Source organism: Neophocaena asiaeorientalis, unplaced genomic scaffold (genome assembly GCF_003031525.2).
Source record: "Neophocaena asiaeorientalis asiaeorientalis breed wild unplaced genomic scaffold, Neophocaena_asiaeorientalis_V1.1 scaffold7, whole genome shotgun sequence".
NCBI lineage: Eukaryota > Metazoa > Chordata > Mammalia > Artiodactyla > Phocoenidae > Neophocaena > Neophocaena asiaeorientalis.
In genome coordinates this window covers 7,793,593-7,815,986 of record NW_020185337.1, presented here as the reverse complement: position 1 = coordinate 7,815,986, position 22,394 = coordinate 7,793,593, and the positions used below count along the sequence as shown (strand labels likewise).

Here is a 22,394-nt window from a genome sequence, read left to right as displayed (position 1 = left end):
ATGTAATCCAGGTGAGCCTTTGCAGAGTCATCAGGTTTGCAGAGATTTTTATAGAAACTCCTTCATCTCTTGCTGCCAAGAGCATCGCCTGGTGTCCTGAAACCAGTGGGGTGACACCAGCCCCAGGCACCATGGCCGATCAGTTCCAAGCCACACCGCTCTGTGGGATCCCACTGGGAGGGTCCTGAAACTTTGGAGAGAAGGTGGCTATGCTGCTGTGGCCCTCACTCCTTTGAGGTCTGAGGTGCACTTCTCAGAGCCTTGGTCTCCCTTACCTATCCCAGGAGCACCGGTATGAGGGCCATCACTCATCTCTTGGGCAAATCTCCGCTGACCATAAAATGAGTCAGGCACGTGAAATGAATAAACATCATTGGTTCGTTCCACTGAGGGGCTCCAGCGAGAAATAGGTATGTAAAGCATTCCATATATACCAAAGAATTACACAAGTATCAACTACTGTGATGGGGTTTAGCGGCTATGCCACGACAAATGCTTGTAAAGACACAGCAAGTAACTGAGCTCTGAAACACAGTCAAGCCCTTGGAGGGCTGGTGAGGGCACCCCCCTTCAGGTCGGGGACCTGGATGTCCCTGCGGAAGGGACCACCCACCCTCCAATCCCACAAAGGAGGAGAGGGAGATGAGGGTGGGGAGGTGACCGGCACAGGGCCAGAGGTGGAGGCAGAACAAGGATGGAATCCTGGCTTCCGAACTTCCAGCCGGTGTTCCTCCCACTGCCCACTCTATCCTGGAGTGACTGCACCTCCACACAACGTGGAGTTCTCCCACGGGGTCAGCGCCCGCAAAGGCCCTGCTGCTGGGGCTCGCTGGACTGGCTGTATCCTGGGCAAGCTGGGTGTTGAGAGTGGGCAAGGGCTCCATGAGGAGAAGGATGTGGCCTTGAGCTCCACTGGTTGAACTGACCAAAGTGTGGTTTATCCAGATGTCCTGGTAGGAGCACACGCTCAGGAGTGGGGTGGCGGGGGGCCTGTTACCATGGTGACCAGGCAGCTGCGGAGTAAGGATGGAGGCGGTTCTGCCAAAGGCCACACCGCCCGAGGTGCCCTACACAGGCCCCCCAAGGACGCTAGTGTGGAGGGGCCTGTAGGCCTCCTGCACAGGGAGGCAGTCTCGCTGGGGTGTGGCCAGCAAAGCTGCTTTTTTTCAGCAAATTTTCTCCAAAAGATGACCTGGCTACAAACATGAACTGTGAACAATCTGGCCTCATCGCGTCAGATCCTACTGGAGGTTCCTGGCTACCTGTGCCTCTGTTTTAGTTTGCTCAGGCCGCCATAGCGAAATGCCACAGTTGGGTGGCTTAAACAATAGGAAATGATTCTCTCACAGTTGTGGAGGCTGAAAGTGCAAGATCAAAGTGTCATCAGGGCTGGCTCCTTCCGAGGCTTCTCTCACTGGCTTGCACGTGGCCATCTTCTCCGTGTGTCCTCATGTGGTCATCCTTCTGTATATGTCTGTGTCCTGATCTCCTCTTCTTATAAGGACACCAGTCATACTGGATTAGGACCCACCCTAATGATCTCATTTTACCTTAATCACCTCTTTAAAGACCCATCTACAAATACAGTCATATCTGGAGGCGCTGGGGGTTAGAGCTTCAACATACAGATTCTGGGGAGACAAAATTCACCCCACAACAGCCTCCTTCCCTTCCCTGCTCAGAACCTTATTAACTATGATGGTGCAATCTCACTCAAACAGAAGAACCAGGTCGCTGGGACCATGCTGGGCCGTGGGAGAAGGGCTGTTCTGAGTAACTGCTCACTGCGCAAGCCCACTGAAACCCTGGAGTGTTTTCTCTGTGTGATGAGCCAGACTGCACACCTCTTCCAAAAGCCAGCTTACGTGATTCCCAAATGCTTAGACAGGCAAGAAATGACTTCGGAGTCACAAAAACCAGGGCTTGACAGTCTAGCCCCACCGAATAACAGCTGTGTGACCTCTGGAAAACTTCTCAGCCTCTCTGTGCCCTGCTTTTCTCATCTGTAGAATGAGTGGATACCATCTGCTTTGCAGGGCTGTAATGAAGATTTAAGGAGATGACATCTCCTTCATCAAGGAGATAAAGGTCCTAGCACATGGCTGGTACTTTTGGCAGCAATTAAAGTGAGTTAAATCAGAATCAGTATTTCTCTTCCTCTGAAACAAATATGAAATTAAGCAGGGTGCAAAAGGTATAATGTTTGTTGCCTGGAAGGACACTCTGGAAAGACAGTGAGGGTTTGTGCTGGATTACATGCCTGGGTTTGTATCCAACCCAGAGTTGGGAGGGGAAACCCAAGGTGGGACAGAGCTTGGACACACACCTAGGTGGCTACCTTCTCATGGCACCGAGAAGGGGCAAACCAGACCCTGTCCCAACCTCTCAGGGCTCCTAGCCCAGCAGTGAAACCAGATACTAGCCCCATGATGGATGCTCCAGGAGAGACATACAGGGTGCATGTGATGAGATTTATAACAAGGCCCTGACTGGTCTGGAGAGTCAGGGAAGGGTCCTCTGAGGCAAAGGCATTAAGCCGAGGCCAGAGGGTGAGCAGGAGTTATCCAGGCAGAGGGTCAGGCTGCTGGAGCCCCAAGACGGAGGGACACAGGGCAGCTGACAGGGCTGTGGTCTGGGGTCAAGGGGGTTTTAATCAGGAGTGTGTTACAGAAGTGCCACAGAGGCCTTTCAGGAAGAGACAGGAAGCGCCATAGAGTTGCATGTCCCACCACCCAGAGGAAATGTTAGAAACATCAAACAGCCGCCAAACCCCATGCATCCGGCCACTTATGTTACGAATCAATCCCCACTCTGTCCTGCAACAGTGCAAAAAGCACCTGCTTCCCTTAGGATGTAAAACAAGAGCCAGAAACGTTATTGCATTGACAGGACTGGACGGACAATCTGAGTGGCTGAGGGCTAGGAGGGCCATGGGCAGGTGCACCCACTTCTCAGAATGGAGAGAATGACAGCACCACCTACACGAGCTGCCGTGAGGATTAAGTGTAGTAAGTGCGGTGCGTTCAGCTCAGTGCCTGCGATAAACGTGCAGTAACAGTGGCTGTCCTGGGGGCTGTTACCATCACGACTGAGGGGCAGTGTGGCGTGACAATGACATGCATGGGTTCTGCGTCCAGAGGCCCCAAGTCTGAATCCCACCCACTTGCCAGCTGGGTGACTCTGGGTAGATTACTTAACCTTTCTGTGGCTTAGTTTACTCCCCGGTAAAAGGGGGATGTTAATCTTGTCTACTCCACAGTGATGTCGGGCGGATTACATAGGTGAATATGTGCACGGTGACAGAGTGCTGTCTGGCACAGAGAAAGCACTCAGTAAGAGGTGAAGGTGGTGTGGGAAGTGGTGAGGGTGATGGTGGGATGCAGCTCTGGTTTCGGATGGGGTCAGCACCACGGACAGCGCACAGGAGCCATCGGCTGCCGCGGAACTCAACCAACTGCCTGGCCTTGCTGAGCCCCCAAAGCAGTGGTGCTGATAACAGTTTAACAACATGCTTTCTGGGTGAAATGTTGACTTTGGAGATTCAGACTCAGGGCATTTCTAAGCAGACTCGCCCCACTTTCCTTATCTGTGGGAGGATGAAAAGAGGCAGCCTGTGAGGTGCTTGACGGTGGTCATGGGCTGGTATAGGTCCTGTGTTTATAGCCTATCAGCCCCTATGCTCACCTGCCGTGCTGCTCTCACAGCCCCCAGCACAGGAGGCACACCCCTTTGAATGGAGGAGAAAAGTGAGGCTCAGAAGGCCTGAGTGACTGTCAGGGTCGCTGTGTGAGTGTTGAAGGCAGGGTTGAACCCCAGGCTCTAGGGTTTTGGCCAGCACAGAGTCTGGTACATGGAGGGGCCTTGGTCGATCCCCTCCTTAGCTCCCTGTGCAGAAAAGAAGCCCAGTCCACAGGTGGCCGAGTGCTAACCAAGATTTGGAACTGCTTCAACATCCAGCCTAGCTTCAGCACCTGCTCCATAAATAGGAATTAGGAATTTGTTCCAGGCTAAGGCTTGGTGTGATGCCAGCTTCCACCATGAGAAATCGCTCAGTGGGGAGAAAAATCAACTGAACCATCTTTAGAAGTTTCTGGGTGCTAAAAATAAAGCAGAGGTCCGTCAGCTGATGCCTCCTGTGCAATCTGTTACCTTTAAGATGCTTCAAACTCAAGAAAAATCACCCAGTGCCACCTAAGAGCCTCAAAATATTGGCATTAAAGGACTGAGAGGTTGTTTAAATAGATGTGGAGATGGCACTGGGGAAAAAGGGCTTCAATGACCAGAGAAGATGAGAAACAGCCTTAAGTATTTGAGGGGCCACCGTCTAAGGGAGAAAATAATACCGGCCAACTGCCAGGCCCCTTTATGTGAATGCTTCCTTTACTCCTTACAAATATCCATATGATAAGGAATTTGGCCCATTTTGCAGTCATGGAAATCGATGACAAAGGAGGTAAAGCAATGAGTCTGAGCCCAATTCTGCCAGAGCCCAGAGCGCTTCTCTTTAGTGTCTGGGGTCTCGGAGCCCCCGACCCTGGAGCCCAGGTTTGCAAGGAGGCATCTATATCCTAAGACCAGATGGAAACTGTGAACTTCCTCCCTCCAAAGTCACCATTTACAACCATTCATAAGCACCTACGATGTGCCAGGCCCTGCATTATGCGTGGGGACACAGAGAGGGCTCAGCCTGGGTTCTTAATCCCAAGGGTTTCAGCAGAAAATGGGGGAGGCATTCATACTAACAGATGATGAAAGCCCACTGTGACCAGGGAGTGTGGGCCCAGAGGGACTTGGACCGGCCTGGGAGGGGTGCAGGGTGGACAGAGCAGAGGTGGCCAGGCAAAGGGGGCTGTCAGTGATGCATGTGGGCAAACGGGAGCCAGCCAGGCTACAGGAGGGAGAAAGGCTCCTCCAGAGAAGCATCAGCAGAAGGCAGAGCACTGCCCCCACCCCTGTAACACGAAGGGAAACCCAGTGATGTGAAGGTGTGGGCAAGCCTGATGCACAGGACTCTGGGGAGGTGGGCAAAGGCTGGTCACCAAGAGCTGCTGGGCACTGTTGAGGGATCTGGACATTCTCCAGATGCTGCTGGGGACCACTGAGAGCTCTCCACAGGGGACTGATGTGGTCAGACCAGAGGCTCTGATGAGCCACTCTCAAAGCTCTGTAGAGGGCCAGCTGGCTGGGCAAGGTGGGATTCAGGCAACAGTCCAGGCAGGAATGGTACGACCTCAGCTGGGCCTTGGTTCGAGTGGAGAGGAGGGCATGATTCCAGAGCCATCGGGGGAGAATGGAAAGTGCTTGGCACGTCTTTCCATTTTGTGGGTGAGAGAGAGGAAGGAGGCTGGAAGCCTCGGTGACAGACAAAGGCGCTGCACCGTGTATGTGCCTGGCACATGGCAGAGGCTCAGGAAGTACCAGGCTCCTCTCCCTCTGTTCAGAGCAGCCAAGTCTAGAATTAGAAGAGGAAAGGTTCTCTGAGTCAGCTTTATCACTATTCTTACTGGTGAAAACAATGCACACTTTTTCTCCTTTATTAAAAAGGTTTTCCTTTCTCTTAAAAACCTTTGCTAAAAAATCAATTCTGCCTAAGTAGAAAGTGTTACTATTTGGACACAAGGAGATGGTAACATAGCAGAAAACTCCCAGTGGCCTTGAGGACTGAACAGCAGCACCAGGGCAAATCAAGACATTGAAGAGCAAGAGTTAAAGGAATGTGAACCCCTAGGTCCAGAATCCCCCAGGAGGTACTTGCTCAAAAGGTGTTTCAAAATTCAGAGCAATTCCCCAGCTCAGCGTGGAGTCACAGCTGCCTTTCTGGCCTCCTCCCACGTTGGAAATGCAACGCCTTTTCTAATTACTTGGCTGCTATCAGACCCATCATCACACCTACGACCCACAGTCCTGACACCTTTCTTGCCAGGGGAGGCTGAACGCCATGCGACGGTGCCAGGTGTCTCTGCTCTGGGTCCCTGTGTCTTGTCACTCTAGTCGCCAAGCCGCAGCAGGCCATGGGGAGTGCCTCGTGCAAAATCATTCCCTGATGAACTGATCTCATCAAGGGACATTTCCACAGCCACCACATACCCTGGAGACTCCACTCAGCTGCTTCTGCCTGCCTAATTGGTACTTCGGTTCTACAGGCCAGGGCTGCCGTGAGCCCCGCCCTGGTGTCTCCAGCATTCTGTAACGCTCACACTCTCCTATCTCTAAGGGCCAAAATATTTGTATATTTTGATCAACTAACAATTCATTTTCACAAAATTAAAGGCTACACACAGGTTCAACAGAGTTATGTGGCAAGATCTGCAGCCAGAGAAGCCCCTCTGGCATCCCTCGGGGACCCCCCAATCCACTGATGCTCCCCTCTTGTCACTAGCTGTCACCTCCTCAACCTGGCTTAGAGTCTGGAGCCAACCATTATTTTCACTCCCTTGCATATGCCATCAGCCCCATGTCTGCATCTTCACTTTGCAAACCCGCTACCCTGGCTCCCTTTCCACCTACTCTGCCCCTGCAGCCATGCAGCAAAACGTGGCTGGAGAAAAACTCACACGACTGTGCTCACTGGTCCCACTCATTCCCCATAGCACTTATCGCCTGCTCATGTACTGGATACTTTGTCTATTATACTAACGGTTTATCAACATTACATTATATGTCCTTTCCAGGAGGGCATGGATCTTTGTCTCTTTAATTCAAGCACTGGGCACAGGGCCTGGCACACAGTAGGTGCTCACTAAATATACTGGCGAACGGTGTACCCTCCAATGTGTGGACAGGGCACCATCTGTGTTAGGAGCTGAAGCTGACAGTAATGACTGGGCAGGTCTGCCTGCAGTCCTGGGATGGATTAGTCCTCTTTTCTTAATAACAACTAACCTGTTCCAATGTCCCCTGGCCACCTTAGTCCAAAAGTCAGTTATGATACAGCCCCATATCTACGAAGTCTATATTTTAACTATCGCTCTACCTCCCGGCTTCTTGCCCATGGCCACGCTCCACCCTACCCATCTCCATGTCTCCCTGGATCTACTCGGTCTCCCGGCTTCCAGACTCGTCTGCTGGAATCCATTCCACCCACGACATACACCCACAGCCCCAGGGGGCCCCCTGCAAGGTGACCAGTACTGCTCCCCTGCTTACAGCGCAGCGATAGCTTCTTATTACCTGACAGCAGTTAGGGAGTTGGACAGTCTTCAGAACACAGACTCAGACACCAAGCAAGGCTTTCAGTTATTGATACTTTCTAGTCCTTTTGCTGAACGAGGGAGGAGCTCTCTGTTTGCGGGATCATATCTCTAACACCTGAAGTACTTCCTCGTCCCCACGTCCGACAGAAAGAACTTGCCTCGGGGTCTAACACGCGGCATTTACGGGTCTGCACGTGTGGCTATTTAACTCGAAGTGTGAATTCATTCAGACTATATGAAATAAACATTTTTGTTCCTCAGTCACCCTAGCCACATTTTAGGTACTCCATAGGCACACGTGACTGGAAGCTACCATACCACACAGTGCAAACAGAGAACTTCTCCAGCATCACAGAAAGTTCTACTGGATAGGGCTGAAGATGGATTTTATTCCCCCCCGCTTTTTTTTTCCACGGCATTTATCTCTATAGCTACCTCCTATTTATGGTATATGATACGTTTCACTTTCATTTATGGTAGTAAAATTAAAGTCCCTTTCAAAATGCATTTATTTAGGCAAACTTAAAGCTACTTGACTTAAAGAAAATTAATACAAATTAGAAAAAGATTGGAAAAGTAAATGAGAGAATGCACGGTGTACAGACGTAGTAACACTTGCAAAGGAGGTTTGCAAATGATCGATGTTTGGAGATCATGGTCCCCAGGAGTAAGTCCCCCACTGACACCATCAGCCAGGCCCGCTGCAGCTGTCCTGGCCACCCCCCACCTTCCTGCCTCATCACGTCACCCCCGCGCGCCCTGGGCCCTGCGGTAGCCTCCTCAAGCCACTGGGAGCATCCCAACCCTGCCTCCTCCTCAGTCCTCCCTGGTAGCCCAGGCACAGTGTGGAGACCTGAGTTACAGCAAGGATGGCGCCACCGGTACCACCCAGGTCAGGGCTGGGTCTCCCAGCAGTGCATGAGGCCCTTGAGGAAGAAGCTGAGTTTCTTTTATTTGTCCCTGTGTCCCCGGGGCTCAGCATGGAGCCTGGGACAGAAGAGAAATTGATGGTTAAACGAACAAAATTAAACAATCCCTTCCACAGCTGCAGGGCTTTGCAATTTTTAAAGGGCCTCAGCATTCACGGTGTCATTGAATCCTTATAATAGCCCAGGGAGATAAATTGGTCAGGGCTTACGGTCCCCACCCTAGTCCTAGGATAAGGAAACCCAGGCTCCAGGAGGGTGGGTGCCGCTGTCCCAAGGCTGCAGCCCGAGGGCAAGGCAAGAAGCACTGGGCCAGGCCACGGGACTCTGTCCCCGGCGGGGGGACTTTGGGCCAAGCCCCGGTCTCCCCAAGCCTGCATCTCCTCATCCATAAAGTTGGGTGATGATAACATTGCCACTGATGGGTGGCTTTCATGCCACTGTGAGCGCCAAGTGAGACTGTGAATGGCAAGCTGCTCTCTAAGCTGTAGAGTGCTGTGCAGGAAGCTGAGTCCCACGCCTGCCCCGTTTGCAGACCTGGAGCTCCTGTGTGACTCCCCATTTCATTCTGCTGGGAAGCAGGTCAGCACCTCAGACCTGGCAGTGGATGTCTGTCTGTGCCGCCCACCACGAGGGGCCCCCAGCTCCTGGAGCAGTGCTTTTCCCAAGGAGACCACCCTTCCCAGATCCAGACACTGCTGGAGGTGGAGCTGACCCCTCCGGCACCAGGGAGGGTCCTGGCCAACCAGAGCATTGCACCCCCAACAGAAGTGGGTTCAGGGGTGCCCCTGAGGTCCAGGCAGAGCCCACGGGGTGCCACCTGGGGACTTGGTGGGACAGTTCAGAGACAGCGGGTCTCTTTTCTCCCGGACTTTACTCTGGGAGGGCGGGGCCTGAACTGCTGGTGTCAACTCACCACCATGTGGAGGCTGAAGCCAGAGCAGAGATCAGAAGCAAGAAGCAGAGAGAGCCATCCCAGGACACTGTCTGAGCCCCTGGATCCACCTGTATCCGCAGCTCTCTTGGTTCCATAAGTCAGTAAACGTCTGTTTTGCGTGAGCCAGCTGGAGACGGGTGTTCTGACCCCTGACTAGCTGGTGTCTAAGGACCAGGGAGGGGTGGGACCTGCTGGGATCTGTGCCTGAGTGGAGGCTCCAGCAGAGGACCAGCCCAGCCTGGCCCTCTCCATGCGGCCAGACTGAGTTCCCACCCCTCAGAGCAGCTCCAGCCCCAGCTCCTCCTGGAACCTTCCCGACCATCCCAATCCACTTCTGCCTTCCAGGCCCCGAGCACTAAGGAGGGAGGAAGCAAACAGATGCTAACGTTTCCTGACACGCTTTAAGCACCGGCGTGGTGTTGGGTGTCTCACAGGGGCTCGCTGAACGCTGCCGTCCTATGGGGGAAGGGTCAGGGAGGAGACTGAGGCTCAAGAGGGGTGCAGTGACTCACCAAGGTCACAGAGCTTAACGTGGTAGAAGCAGACTCCCAGAGACTCCCAGTGGCTCCTCCGAAGCCCAGGCGTTTGCCCCGCACCCTCTTGCTGGGCTCAGGGAACATCAGATGCTTGCTCTCAGCCCTCCCAGCTCCGAGGTCTCCCTGACCTGTGGTCTCTGGCCAGTTTCTGGCTCTCGGCCCCCCAGAAGCCGTTTATCACTCCTTCTCTCCTCTAACCGCGCCCCCCCACCCCACGACTGCTCCCTTCTCCACCCCACTCCCTCCCCGCCAGTTCTGGCTTCTGCTCCAAGGGACACAGCCCGATCCTGACCTGTGAGAGGACAGCACAGCAGGCACGACCCCCTGTGTTGGGAGCTTCTCGTGGCAGGAGCTGTATGGTCTCAGCTCTGGTTGTCCAGGGCCACCCGGCACCCAGCACCAAGTGGACAGTCAGAGACATCTCTTGGGGGGGGGCGGTCATCCCACCTTCTTCCACCCCACGTCTGGGCAGCATCCTTCACAAAGGGCAGTTGGGTGGAAAGGCTGGAAATGAGGACTTGGGGCTGGAGGGCCCGGGTTTGAAGCCAGCTTCCCAGTGGCTGCTGTGAGCTCTAACCACGTTAGCCCGGGCGCTCTGTGACTGCGTTTCCTCACTGTAGAGAACCTGCCTCCCAGGATTACTGTGGGGGTGAATCGAGTTCTCGTTAACATGGGGGTGAATCGAGTTCTCGTTAACAGGTGTTTATCAGGTACAGAGCCTCACTCGGCGTTATTCCTATTCCCATCATTGTTGTTGTTGCTATTTGTCTGTAGAGTAGTGGCACCTGTAGGTAGTAACCTGCCTGTTCTGTCCACTGTAGCCCTCGTTGGGCCAAGCCTCAGCCTGGGCCCCTCTTCAGGCCCATGTTCTTTCTTCACCAGTCAGTGGGGACCGGAGTCAATCCTATAATCCTATTGCCCAGACACATGGGGCCACCAAGCGGGGCTGCCTACCTTGACCCCATCCAGCTGGGCTTATGACACCCCAGGTGTCCCTCTAAGCCCTGGGCGGGACCCCAAGGTTGTTCATCAAACACTGATGCGCCTGCCTCAGGCCCAGGGAGGAAGGTCCAGAGAAGCCTTCAGTCGACTGTCTCAGGGAGGTCGGCCACCCCTTGCCCGGGAGGGCTGAGCCAGGACTCCATCCCCTCCATGGTCCCCAGTGAGGCCCCCAGATGACGGGATGATGGCCACCCTGGAGGAGGCGAGGGGTCAAATGTAACCCTCAGCGGCCACGGTTGTAAAGTTTTCATAAACTCATCATAATTCCAAACCTCGGCCTCATTCACACTGTGAGCCAGGAGGCACCCCGCCAAAGAGGCTGAACAAAGCGGAAGCTCCCAAGCCCGCTGGCTTACAGCAGGCCAACTGACCTCCCACCCGGGAGCCACCCGGCCCGCGGCGTCCACGGTGGGGCCGCGCCACGGCAGGAAAGGATACTGAAGCTCCGGTCGGTGATGGCCAGGTGCCAGAGGTTGATGCGCAGGTCGTCCGCGGACATGTACGTCTCGCAGTCGCTGTTGACGGAGATGGAGTTGATGTGGTAGGTGTGGCCATTGGCGAAGACCCTCCGGGGGCTCACCTCCACCATCAGATCCATAGGCTTCAGCACGGGAACCTGCGGAGGAGGAGGGGCGGTCAGAGCAAGGGGAGAGGTGATGGGGGAGGGGTGCTGGCAGGAAACGTCCAGGGCCACGTGATCAAAAGGAGAGGCCTGGAGCCCGCCAGTGGGTGTCCATCCTGCCCGTGTCAGAAGTAAGGAATGCCACGGGGCCACGTCCATCGGCACCAGCCCTGCAGGGAAGCCTGCCTCCTTTGCTTGGCCTCCTGGGATTGGTTCTGAACCTGCTGCGTGACTTTGAATGAATGGCTGAACCCCTCTGCACCCCAATTTCCTCACTTCTAAAATGGAAGGAGAAGGTACTGTGGCAGAGCCAGATTTTCCACCAAACATTTGTGTCCCCTTGTCACGGGGAAGTGGCTGCCCAGGCAGGGACTATATTTCCCAGCTGCCCTTGCAGCTGGGCGTAGCCACATGACTGTTCCGACCGCTGGGGTGTGAGCACACTGATGCCCGGCACCTGGGGGCCAAGGCTTAACGGTTAAGAGGCAGCTGTGCCTTCTCCGCCCTCTTCCCTTTCCACAGCCAGAAGGTGAGGATCCAGGCTTTAGGGATGGAGGCACATGGGATGGAAAGAGCCTGTGTCCCTGCAGGAGAGCCGTGTGCCATCCAGGATGCCTATACCGGAGCTTTCCTTGAGTGAGAAATACATTTCTATGTACTCTGCCCTGGGGCTGTTACAGCCGCTGGTGTTAGCGGAACTCGTACAAACTCCCAGAGACAGTGTCAGATAGCACGGCTTTGCTTCTCTCTGCACCCTCTGCCTGGAATGCTCACCCCAACTCCTCCTGCAAGATCTGGAGTTAACAGCCCTTTGGATGTACAGCCTGCCACACCCCTGCTCACCCCCAGCACGCTGCACACACTGCTATCAGGGCTCTCGGTGTGCACTGCGGGGTGTTTTGGGCACGACTCTCCGTTCCAGTAAACTGTAAGGTCTTCAAAGGTACAGACAGACAGACACGGCCTCACTGATCTCTCCCTGGCCCAGCCCCAGAAAATGAGGGCTGGCATTGCCATCCCCATGTGACCAATGAGAAGACTGGATGCCAAGATGAACTGGGCTTCCTAAGTCACAGAGGCAGGAAATGACAGAGCCAGGACCAGAAGCCAGGTGTGACTGCCCCCGGGGCGTCACGGCGCAAAGGTGTAGACCTGAAACCTGACTCGGCTTCAACCCTGCCTACTAGTGTTAACCTCCATTGTGGCCTTCACCTCTCTGGGCCTCAGTTTCCTTATCTGTACACTGGGTAATGCTGGTGCCTGCTCAGGGCTTCTGTGAGGATTCCATGAGTTGATGCAGGTCAAGTGCGCCTGGAACATCACTCGGTCCACAGTGCCCTCCTCCCCCTCCTCGGGGGGTGACTAGGGGTGGCTGAGCCAGGGCTTACACAGACACAGTTTCCAGAGTGGGCCTGGACGGGGATGGGGGGAGGGGGGTGCTGCAGGGGCAGTGGGAATTGTGCCCAGGAGAGAGGCAGCAAGGCCATCCTCGGAGTGAGGAACAGAGCACATTCCGGTGAAGGGGGATGCAGACCTTTGTCAGCTACCTGCAGGGCTCCTGAGCCCCGGGCAGCAAGCACCAGGTAGAATGGCATGAATCCACTCAGAACTGGGTGGCAGCAGGTGATGGGGGACCCACTGCTTGCACTCACGTGGGAGGGAAGATGATAGGCTGATACACGTGTGTGTGTGTGTGTGTGTGTGTGTGTGGTCTCGGGAAGCAGTAGGTGCTCTAAAGAAAAATAAAACAGGTGAGGGGACAGAGTGACAGGGCAGCAGGGGCTGGTGCCTGGCTGGAAGAGTGACCAGGAGGTGACATATGGGGAGGGGCTGAAACAGGCTGACGTGGGACCCTAGAGAATCTCCTTCTCCCAGGGGACCTCCCCCAAACCCACCTACTCTTAGGCTAGGCCTGGGGCTCCCTGGGGCTCCCAAGGCCCTGTAATCCCTCATTATGGCCTTGACCATGTGGTAAGTTGTTGTCTTCTTGTTTGTTTCCCCAATGGACTGGGCAGCACTTAGGGGCGCTGTGTGTCTTCTTGTGTTCATCTCTGTATCTCTGGTACTCAGCCCAGGGCCCAGCACAGACAGGTCTTCAGGTGAATGAGTGAATGGGTGAGTCAATGAACAAATGAGCTATGTCCCTCCCTGGGGGACAGCTGAGATGGGAGGTGACAGCTTTGGTGCTGCAGTCGGGGTGGGCAAGCACTAAGCATTCCTTTTGGTACAAGGCAGCTCTGCAGCCACCGTGAGATGTTCTCATGTACCAGGGTGCCCAGTGTGAGCCTGTGTGGGTGTGTGAGCCTGGGTATGTGTGCATGAGTGTGTCAGCGTGCACATGCATGTGCCCGAGTGTGCATGCGTGTGTATGCACCTGGCTCTGGGTGGTTCTTGTTTTGAGCCTGTGCTTCGGGACTGTCTGCTCGCGAGTCAGTGTTGGTGTGTCTGGGCCCCTCTATGGGGCCTTCCGCATGTCCGCCGGTGTCAGATATTCTACGTCAGCTCTGAATCTTGCCTTCCCTTCCCTCAGGGCATGGCCACCACCTGCCCTGGGGATCCCTGGAGTCTCTCTCAAGCCACACCTGCTCCTGGAGAAGGTCAGGGCATCGCTGGCCTAACAAAGTCTCAGCATCTCAGTCTGTTCTCCCCTCCTTCCGGCAACGTTGTTTTCCCCTGGCAGCCCTGGAACTGTTCACCCAGTGCTCCAGCCATGCACCGCCATCCCCAGACCATATTTCAAAGCCAGAAAGCAAAAAGAGGAGAGGAAGAGGGAAGAGAAACCTGCCCTGAAGGTTTGGAGGTTTCATGAATAAAACTTTCCCCGCACCCGCGCTCTTCCAGAAGGTACAGTGTAGTCAAGATGAAGGCCAGGAGGACAGACACATGAACACTAAGGACAGAGCAGTGTGGGATGCAAAAGGCTAGAGGGGACAGAGAAGGATAAGGATTCATCTGGCTCGTGTAGGAAAGACTTTCAGAGGTGGAGGCTAATAGGGTTTTAAAGGATGAATAGGAGTTCACCAAATAAACAAAGTAGAGAAAGGCATTCCTGTGTGTCCCTGTGTCACAGAGCTGACCTCCAGTGTGGGGGTGACTCCATGTCTTATTTCCTTGGGGGCCTGGGTACACTTCGGGGGTAGGCACTCAATCTCACCTTGCTCAGCTCTGGGATCCCAGAGACCTAGCACAGGGCCTAGCAGACAGCAGGTTCTCGGTAAATAAAAGCTGCCTCTAGCACAAATGGCCCAGATTACGTAGAGAGCTTCCCAGGGTTCGGGAGGCTTGGGTGAACTGGGGAGGAGACGAGGTGAGAGGCTGGATGAGGAAAGACCCAGGCACCCACGTTCTTTCCCCCTTTCTTCTCCTTCAGCCTTAGTTTACAGTTAAGTGCCATTTCGGGATGTGTGTGACATACAGAGAAAAATCTCAGACGCTGGGTGGGAAATAAACAAGATTCTCATGGGCCACTGGCTCTGCCGCAAATGCCAGGCCAATCAAGAGGTGATAATTGCCTCCTCCCACCAGATGAAACCCTCATAAACTTTCTTGGGGCTTGGAGGTGGGGGGAGCGGGGGGCACCCTCACTCCCGTTATTCAATGTCAAAGCTAATTGGCTCCCCTGCTTTCTCAGAATTTATTTGTGCAATTTGCCAGTCATTTAGAGGCCAATGTGTTTAAACATTTATTCCTCCTTCTGGGAACAACACTGATTGCCATTTCATATTTATGACAGTCGGCTGGGTGCTGAGTGCGGGGTGCTTGCTAAGCCGTTGCAGAGAAAACGAATCGTTATCTCCTGTTTGCTGGTGAGGAAACTGAGGCACAGAGAAGGGAAACGGCCACAGCCATCTGACCAGCGGTGGTGGGTCTGTGAGCAGTTTGGGAGCCTGGAGGGGCCTTAGCACCACCGCGGCACCAGGCAGCACCACTGCCCGCTTGGAGCAGCAAACACAGCCACGGTAGGAACCCAGGGAGACAGCATTCCGTGTGATGTGAACTCAGACCTTTCAAATCTGCTGAAGAGTGCAGTCACCTCCTGACGCTCAACCTCGTTCAGTCTTGGGACTCAGGCCCCCTCCCTGAGCAGGGCCTGTCCCAGGCTTAGACCGGATCTGCCCCCAGACTCTTCATTCACTGTGGCCTCCTGGTGCCTAGAGCAGGGCTGGGCGGTACACAGCAGGCGCTCAGTAAGTGTGGCTGAATGAATAAATCTGGCATCACCTCCAGCAAACACAGGGGTGGCTGAAAGCCACCAGGTTCTGGAAGCCAGGGACGGACAAGGCGGCTTCAGTGTGCTTCCTGCAAGAAGCCGCTAACCATCCCCATGGCTCCCCTGGGAGGCAGGAGCTTCACTTCCACTTCACGGAGGAGACTGGATGCTGATGCTGACTGTGGAGCTAGACTTCCCTGGGTTTGGATCCAGCTCTCAGTTTCCTCATCTGTAAAATGGGGATGACAATCACATACCCTCTATAGGATTTTGCTGAGGACTGAATGATTTTATAGCCAGAGTGCTTGGGAGACACATGCTCAAGTGTCTGTTCTTGTTCCAGATGAGGAATCAGAGGCTCATGGTGGCCAAGAGCCCTGCCCAGGGTCACACCACCAGGACGTGGCAGAGGCAGGATTTGAACCCGGGTCCTGTGACTCCAGAACTCTTTCATATCTCCTAGCCTCCCTGCTGAAGAAACATGAGTCCTTTTGCTTTTCACCGCGTCGGGAGCAAAAGCTTGCCTTCACACGGCTCTGCCACTTAACCCCTCCAGGCCGCTCTTACATCAAGGCAATCTTTGCACTGAGCCTTCATAAAGGCTGCAAGAATCACAAGTTCTGGGTGTCCCTCTGGCCCTTGGCAAAGGGCCGGGAACCCACAACGCTCCGCTCACAGGTTCTCCTCCTGGCTCTGCCACTTGCTCAGCTGAGCTGCTCTGGGAGAGTTGCTGCCTCTCTCTGGGCCTCGGTTTCCCTATTTGTATAACAAGGGATTAGAGACCCTGCTCTCCAGCCTCGGGGGCAGCTGAAAAGGGCTTCATGGACACGCATCACCTTGCCTCATCCTCACGGGACTTCCAGAAGAAAGATGATCCTCTCTGCTTTGCTGGGGAGGAAACTGAGGCACAGAGCAGGAGAATGATGGCGGCCACCCAGCAAGTAAGCAGCCCGGCTTCTTAAAGTTCTGGATCGGAACCTGACCGTGGTTCAGATCGCCATGGCCCTTCCAGTCCTGAAATCCTCGCTGTGTAATAAACAAAGCACAAACTGCTCTTCACTTGCCGGAACTGTCCGTGTGTCACATCTTACCTGCAGTGATGTCACCGTGGACAGGTCTTTAAGCTTCCCCTCCTCATCTTTCAGGTTATAACCCTCGGGCCTCTTATCACGTTCGGTAATCTTCCATAGTTTGATAGTTTTATCTTTAAAAATAGAACAAAGTGAAACAAGATACATGATGAACACCAGCATGGAGAATGGAGTTCCCACTCGAGTCTGCTAGATAAGGGTGCATGAACCCACAAGTTCCTTAACCTTGTCCTGTTCTTGGACGTGAAGTTTCTTTCTAATTTGACTCCTGTCAACTGATGCTATGAACATCTTTGCAAAGGGAACGTTTGTCGTCATGCTCGAGCTCCTCACAATGGATCCCAAAGGTGAAAGTGTTGGGTCAAAGGGCATGACCCTTTCAAGGGCAGTTATCAGTCTTTCAACTAATCTCCGCAAAAACTGTACTAACGAAGCTTCCTGTTTTTTACACTTCATTGGCATCCTATTTCCTGAGATGCATCCCGCCCATCCAGAAACTCAGCTCTCCGGAAGCCTCACTTCTCTGGAATCCTGCCAAGAACATCAAAAGAGTAACCTTTCCCAGCTGTGACGGTTCATTTTAGATGTCAACCTGGCTAAGCCACGCTACTCAGATATTTGGTCAAATGTGTGGATGTCACTCTGAAGGTATTTTCTAAGGTGAGATTAACTTTTAAATCCATGGACTAAAGCAGATTATCCTCCACCATGTAGGTGGGCCTCCTCCAGTCAGCTGAAGGCTTTAGAGAAAAAAGACCGAGGTCCCCTGAAGAAGAGGGAGCTCTGCCAGCAGATGGCCTTCAGACTCCCAGGCCCTTCGCTGGGTCTCCAGCCCGCCCTGCAGATTTTGGACTTGCCAGCCTCCACAATCAGGCACGCCAATTCCTGAAAATAAACCTCTGCTTATATATCTATACCTAAGTCTACGTCTATATCCATATCTGTCTACACTCACACACACACATACACCCATCCTGTTAGCTCTTGGTACAGCACCCAAAACAATCACCTCCATGCTCCTGAGGAGGAAGGGGAGAAACTGCTATCAATTATACACTTGACAGGTGCCCATGGACAGGCTACTAGGAAAGGGTGGAGCTGGGATTCAAAACTGGGGGTGGGAAGCTTTGAGGGTGTGGGTGTTAGGAAATTCCTGAAGCTGCCCTTTCCTCCGAAGAGGCAGGCAGAGAACGACACTCTGTTAAATGATTAAAAACAAAAAAGCAACACGTGAACGAGGCTCAGACGCCGGCCCTGTTCTAAGCTCCTTACGATGTCATTTCCTTCCAGCTTCCCCAAAACCCTATGAGGCAAGAACAGCCATCAAGTTCAGAAGAGGAAGTGGCAGGACCAGGGTGTTGACTGCATTAGGGACTTCTGCCCTGGGTGACCTATTCTGGTGGTGGGGGACCTCTCATTACCTCTGTTCCAGCACCTGGGAAGGGCCCCTCTGCCTCTGAGACGGGGTTTGCTGAACATGACTCCGTGCCAGGCACCCCTCAGGGGACACAGACAATCAGAATGGCAGGAGCTCCATAGGGCAAGCCCTGGAGGGTCGGCAGGGGTGGGAAGGCCCACGGGAGGGACACCTCACTCTGCTGAGCGGGCAGGGAAGGCTCAGTGGGAGCTGACACCCAGCGGAGGCCTAAGGGGTGAGGCGGGGTGTTGGCCGGGTGGGGGCAGGGAGAGCCGGCCTTCAGACACAGAGATGGGGTGGTGGCTTGAGTCTGACCGGTTTAAGGGATGCCGTGAAGACCGCCCTAAGGAGTCTGACTCCCTTTGGTAGGCAGGTGGCATCATCTTATAAGATTCATCCACCCTGAAGCAGTACTGGCTGGCCTTGGGGTGCTGGGTGGGCAACACCTCCCTCCACCCTTGTTGCAACTCCAGAGGGAGTACAGGTGAGGAAACTGAGGCTCAGAGAAGCAAGGCCACTCCCCAAGGTCCCCAGGCTGGGACAGAAGCCAGGACCCTCCTAACTCCCACCCCAGGTGCTTTTTATGATGGGGCTGAGAGGTGAAGGAGGATGAGCGGTGGACGTGAAGGTGGGAAGCGGGGCCTCTGGCTCCAGGCCCACTGCCGGCAGAGGCCAGATGGCCCCAGGAACCGCAGCCTCTGAGTGGACCGCAGCAAAGCAGGGGTCTGGCCGGGAGCCTCCTTGGGGGCTTCCCTGGGGATGCGTACCGTCTCCCAGAGGCAGATGGCCAGCGGCCGGGCAACCAGCGCTCCTCCTGCACCATCCACTGAGGACCCCAGATCACCCGGTGACACCCTCCACTCTGGGGTGGTCTGGGATTCTGGGGGTTGTGGATAAAGAGGCAAGTCTGAATTGAGTGTTGACTGTTTTCCCTGACCTGGCCTCCTTTGTCCGTCCCCAAATTAAAGTATTCACGGACATGCTCAAGGAGCTGCTAGTTACAGCAGAGGGAATAAGCCCCCAGCCGACCACCAGGAGACGGTGAGCAAGTGTATTCGCTGCATGGAATTTACCCGCTGCTCAAAATACTATTTTTCAGGAGTTCTAAAGACCTAGGAAAAAGCTCACAATGTAAGTGAGGTGAGACATGGCATTTGATGACAAACTGCTACAGTACGTGTGCATAAGAGCACGCGTGCCTGCACACACGTGCACACACCCGCCTCACCGTTGGTGGACAGCAGGGAGTGGGCGGCATTCTGCTGAGGGAGCCACTTGATCTTGTTGATCTTCTCCTCTATCTCCAGACTCTTGAGATAGTCGAACTCCGGCTCGTGGCTCTGGAAAGTGCTGTAGACGTCATACTCGCCCTGGCTGTGCGGCGCATTTTTACTCTGCAAGGAAACCAGACCCTGAGCTCCAGGATGGTGGGGCGGGGCGGAAGCCGGCACTGGGACAGGGACGGGACTGGTCCAACCCACGCAGGGCCTGGAACAGCCATGGCGACCGGGCATCCGAGCCAGGGTCCAAGGAAACTCTCTGCTTTTTAAATGGCCGGTACCTTGCTGTGCAGCCATGGCCAAGCTCCATCACCTCCTCCGTCCAGTAAGCAAGAACAAGGGCAACCACGCCAGCTCATGTTTACTGAGCACCTACTGTACACAGGACACTGAGCTAAGTGCTGCTCACGCCTCCTCTCATTCTATCCTCGACGCCCCTCTGTGATGGGCACCATGACTCCCCCCACTTTACAGATGAGCAAGCAGAGGCTCAGAGGTGAGTCGACCCCCGCGCCCCTCCCCCAAAGCCACATGTCCACAAAGTGCTGTCACTCACTCCACTGAGGTCTGTCTGGCACCAAGGCCAAGGCTCTGATCTGCTCGCACATCCTTGTGTCCAACTTGGGTCTGACTCGAGGAATGAACGCATTTTGGAGCAAATTTAACATTGGGGCCAGACACCCTGCAATGTCAGACAGACACGGGGATAGACTGGGATAGGGTATCCTCCCCCCAGCTTTCCTGAGTGGGTCCCCTTCTGGTTTGGTCAGCCAAGCTCATTATAGTAAGGACCTCCCGGTGGAGCCCCCAAAATAGTGAGGTGGTGAGTCCACCGCAGGTACCAGGGACCACTTCCTGGTAGACAATTCAAGTTTATATGACAACATGAAACTACAACTAAAACTGCCCGGGAGCAAAACAAAGGTAGTCAACCAAGCACAATTTCAAGTTTTCTGTTGGTTTTTCAAAAGTATCTATTTATATATTTCTTTTCCTGCTGTGTTTTTGGAAAGCTTTAAAGTTCTTCAATATTTTTGCCTCTAATTCACTTCATCTCCTGTAAGCACTGGCTATGGAGAAGGTCAGTGGGACCAGAATTAAGAAAAAAATTAAAGGAGAAATATTCAAAACTGAGAAACTTGCGCACCTACCAATTTAATTTCTTTCTGCAATTTGGCAAAAAGAAGACTTGGCTTTGCAATCCCCAGTGGGATCCTCTGGTCCTTCTCATGAATCAAAGTGCTCCAGCCACAGTACTGGGCTCATTAGATAAGCAATTTCTCAGCTACCTGCTTTCTGGCTCTGTGCTCTTGGTAAGTTATTGCAACTCTCTGAGCTCTGATCTCCTCATCTGTAAAATGAGGATGACAATAGCACCTAATGGCACCACGAGGGTTGTCATGAGGGAGGGTTATGGGAGTGAACACAGGTGAAGTCAGAGCTCAGGGAACGTCAGCTGTGGGGAGGATGATACTGAAGCTCCTCTCCCCCCTTCATCCTCTCTCCTGCCCCCTCTTCTCCTTCTGTTCCTCGTCCTGCTTCCCCTATCCTCCCTCCCCCATTCCTCTCCTCCCCCCACCTTGGTGTCACCTTAGATCCTGTCTTCAGCATCTAATCCCAGCCCTGAAAGGCAGGGTGGTGTGTGAGTGACAGACCACACCCAGTCCTGGTTTCCATCCCTGGTCTTTGCTCACTAGCTGGGTGACTGTGCAGGCATCCTCATCTATGAAACGGGGTGTCAGTCCCCACCCTCAGAGGTGGGCAGTGAAAAGTAACTGGGAAAAGCACGTGGAGAACAAAGTGAGGAGTCTGCATGTAGTAGGTGCTCAACAAATGGGGCCTTTTAAGCACCAGGTTCTTCCAGTGGTTCAGAAACATTGCCTCAGGTAGGCTGTTCCAGACAGCAGACCTCACTGGGGCAAGGCCCGGGGCTGAGCAAAAGCGCCAACCCCAGACAGAGGGCCACCCACAGCTGCAGAAGGGTCCGTCCTCCCCTCCACCCGGCTCTGGCCGCACAGCACCAGCTCTCCAAGGCAGAGGGCAGTTTAATCAGGAGTCTGTTTCTCCAGGGTCTAGGACACAGTGGCCAATCAGCAAACTTCCACTCAGCGGAGGGGGTTCAGAATATGGTGCTGCGAGTCGACCCGGTGGACTCCCTTCCCTGGGCCTGCCCGGTCCCATCCCTGCATGCCGCGGCGCCCTTTCATCCAGCCCAGGCATCCCGGCAGGATGCCCAGAGGCCCCCTGCGGGTTAAAGCCCGGGCTGAGCCGTAGTCCCCCTCCCACCAGGCCCCGCCGCACCTCCGGTTCCCGCTGGAAGATGACGACCCGGCCACCCTTGTCGCCGGTGGCCAGCAGCTCCCCCGTGTGGTTGAACTCGACGGTAGAGATGATATCGGCTGTGGTGGAACAGAGACAGGAGGATGTGGCTCATTAGGACCCAGTGCTGTGCAGGTGGCCAAAGCTGCGCGTCCAGCCCCAGGGCCCCCATCGGATAGCAAGAGCACTGACCAGGGGCCCGACCCCCTCCCCGCTGGCCGTGGGACAGAGACCCGTTCACGGGTGTCTTTCCTTCCTTCCTGCTCCCCTTCCTCCTGAAGCAGTCTGGGGTTTCCTCGTGTGCTGACCAGGTGACTGGGATGCAAATCTGACACTAGCCCAACTCTGGGGGGCCACAGAGACCAACTGTGCCCCTCCCTGCCTCCACTGAGCTCCCCATAGATGGCGCCCCTGTAACCTTCCCATTCCTGGCCTGGACCCTGTAGGCACCAAAGACTTCAGCACAATGGATCTACTTTCAAACAAACCACACATCTGACTACTCCTCCCGGCAGCCCCACGCAGGTTCTCGTACTGTGTCCTCCTTCCAGCCGCCAGGATGATGGGTCACCCCTCCCCCACCCCGACGCATGGGCTATTTCTGCTCAAACCCCCTCGTCTGCATCCTTCCCTGCCTCAGATGAAGGCAGTTCCATCCTCCCGCTGGCCCGGCCCTGAGCCTTTGGGTCACCGTGACTCTCTCCTCTCTCTCTCTCACCCTCCACATCTAGTCCTATTGTCTCAACCTTCAAGATACATCCAGATTCCATCACTTCTCCCGCCTCTCGCCTGGATGACTGCAACAGTCTCCCATCCGATCCCCTCCATTTCTCCTGGCCCAGACGCAAGCTGGCCTCCACA

At 54.4% G+C, this 22,394-nt stretch overlaps 1 protein-coding gene across 1 annotated transcript in view; it reads right to left on the bottom strand.

Annotated features, from left to right (window-relative positions):
* The window catches only part of PPP2R2C (protein phosphatase 2 regulatory subunit Bgamma), a 134,440-nt gene that overhangs the window by 29,728 nt on the left and 82,318 nt on the right, over positions 1-22,394 (bottom strand). Inside the window, exons 2-5 of the mRNA XM_024736146.1 lie at positions 21,516-21,613; positions 19,163-19,328; positions 16,518-16,630; positions 11,033-11,210 (exon numbers count right to left, since the gene is read on the bottom strand). Of these exons, the coding sequence (XP_024591914.1) occupies positions 11,033-11,210; positions 16,518-16,630; positions 19,163-19,328; positions 21,516-21,613 (555 nt within the window). The remainder of the gene's footprint in view (positions 1-11,032; positions 11,211-16,517; positions 16,631-19,162; positions 19,329-21,515; positions 21,614-22,394) is intronic.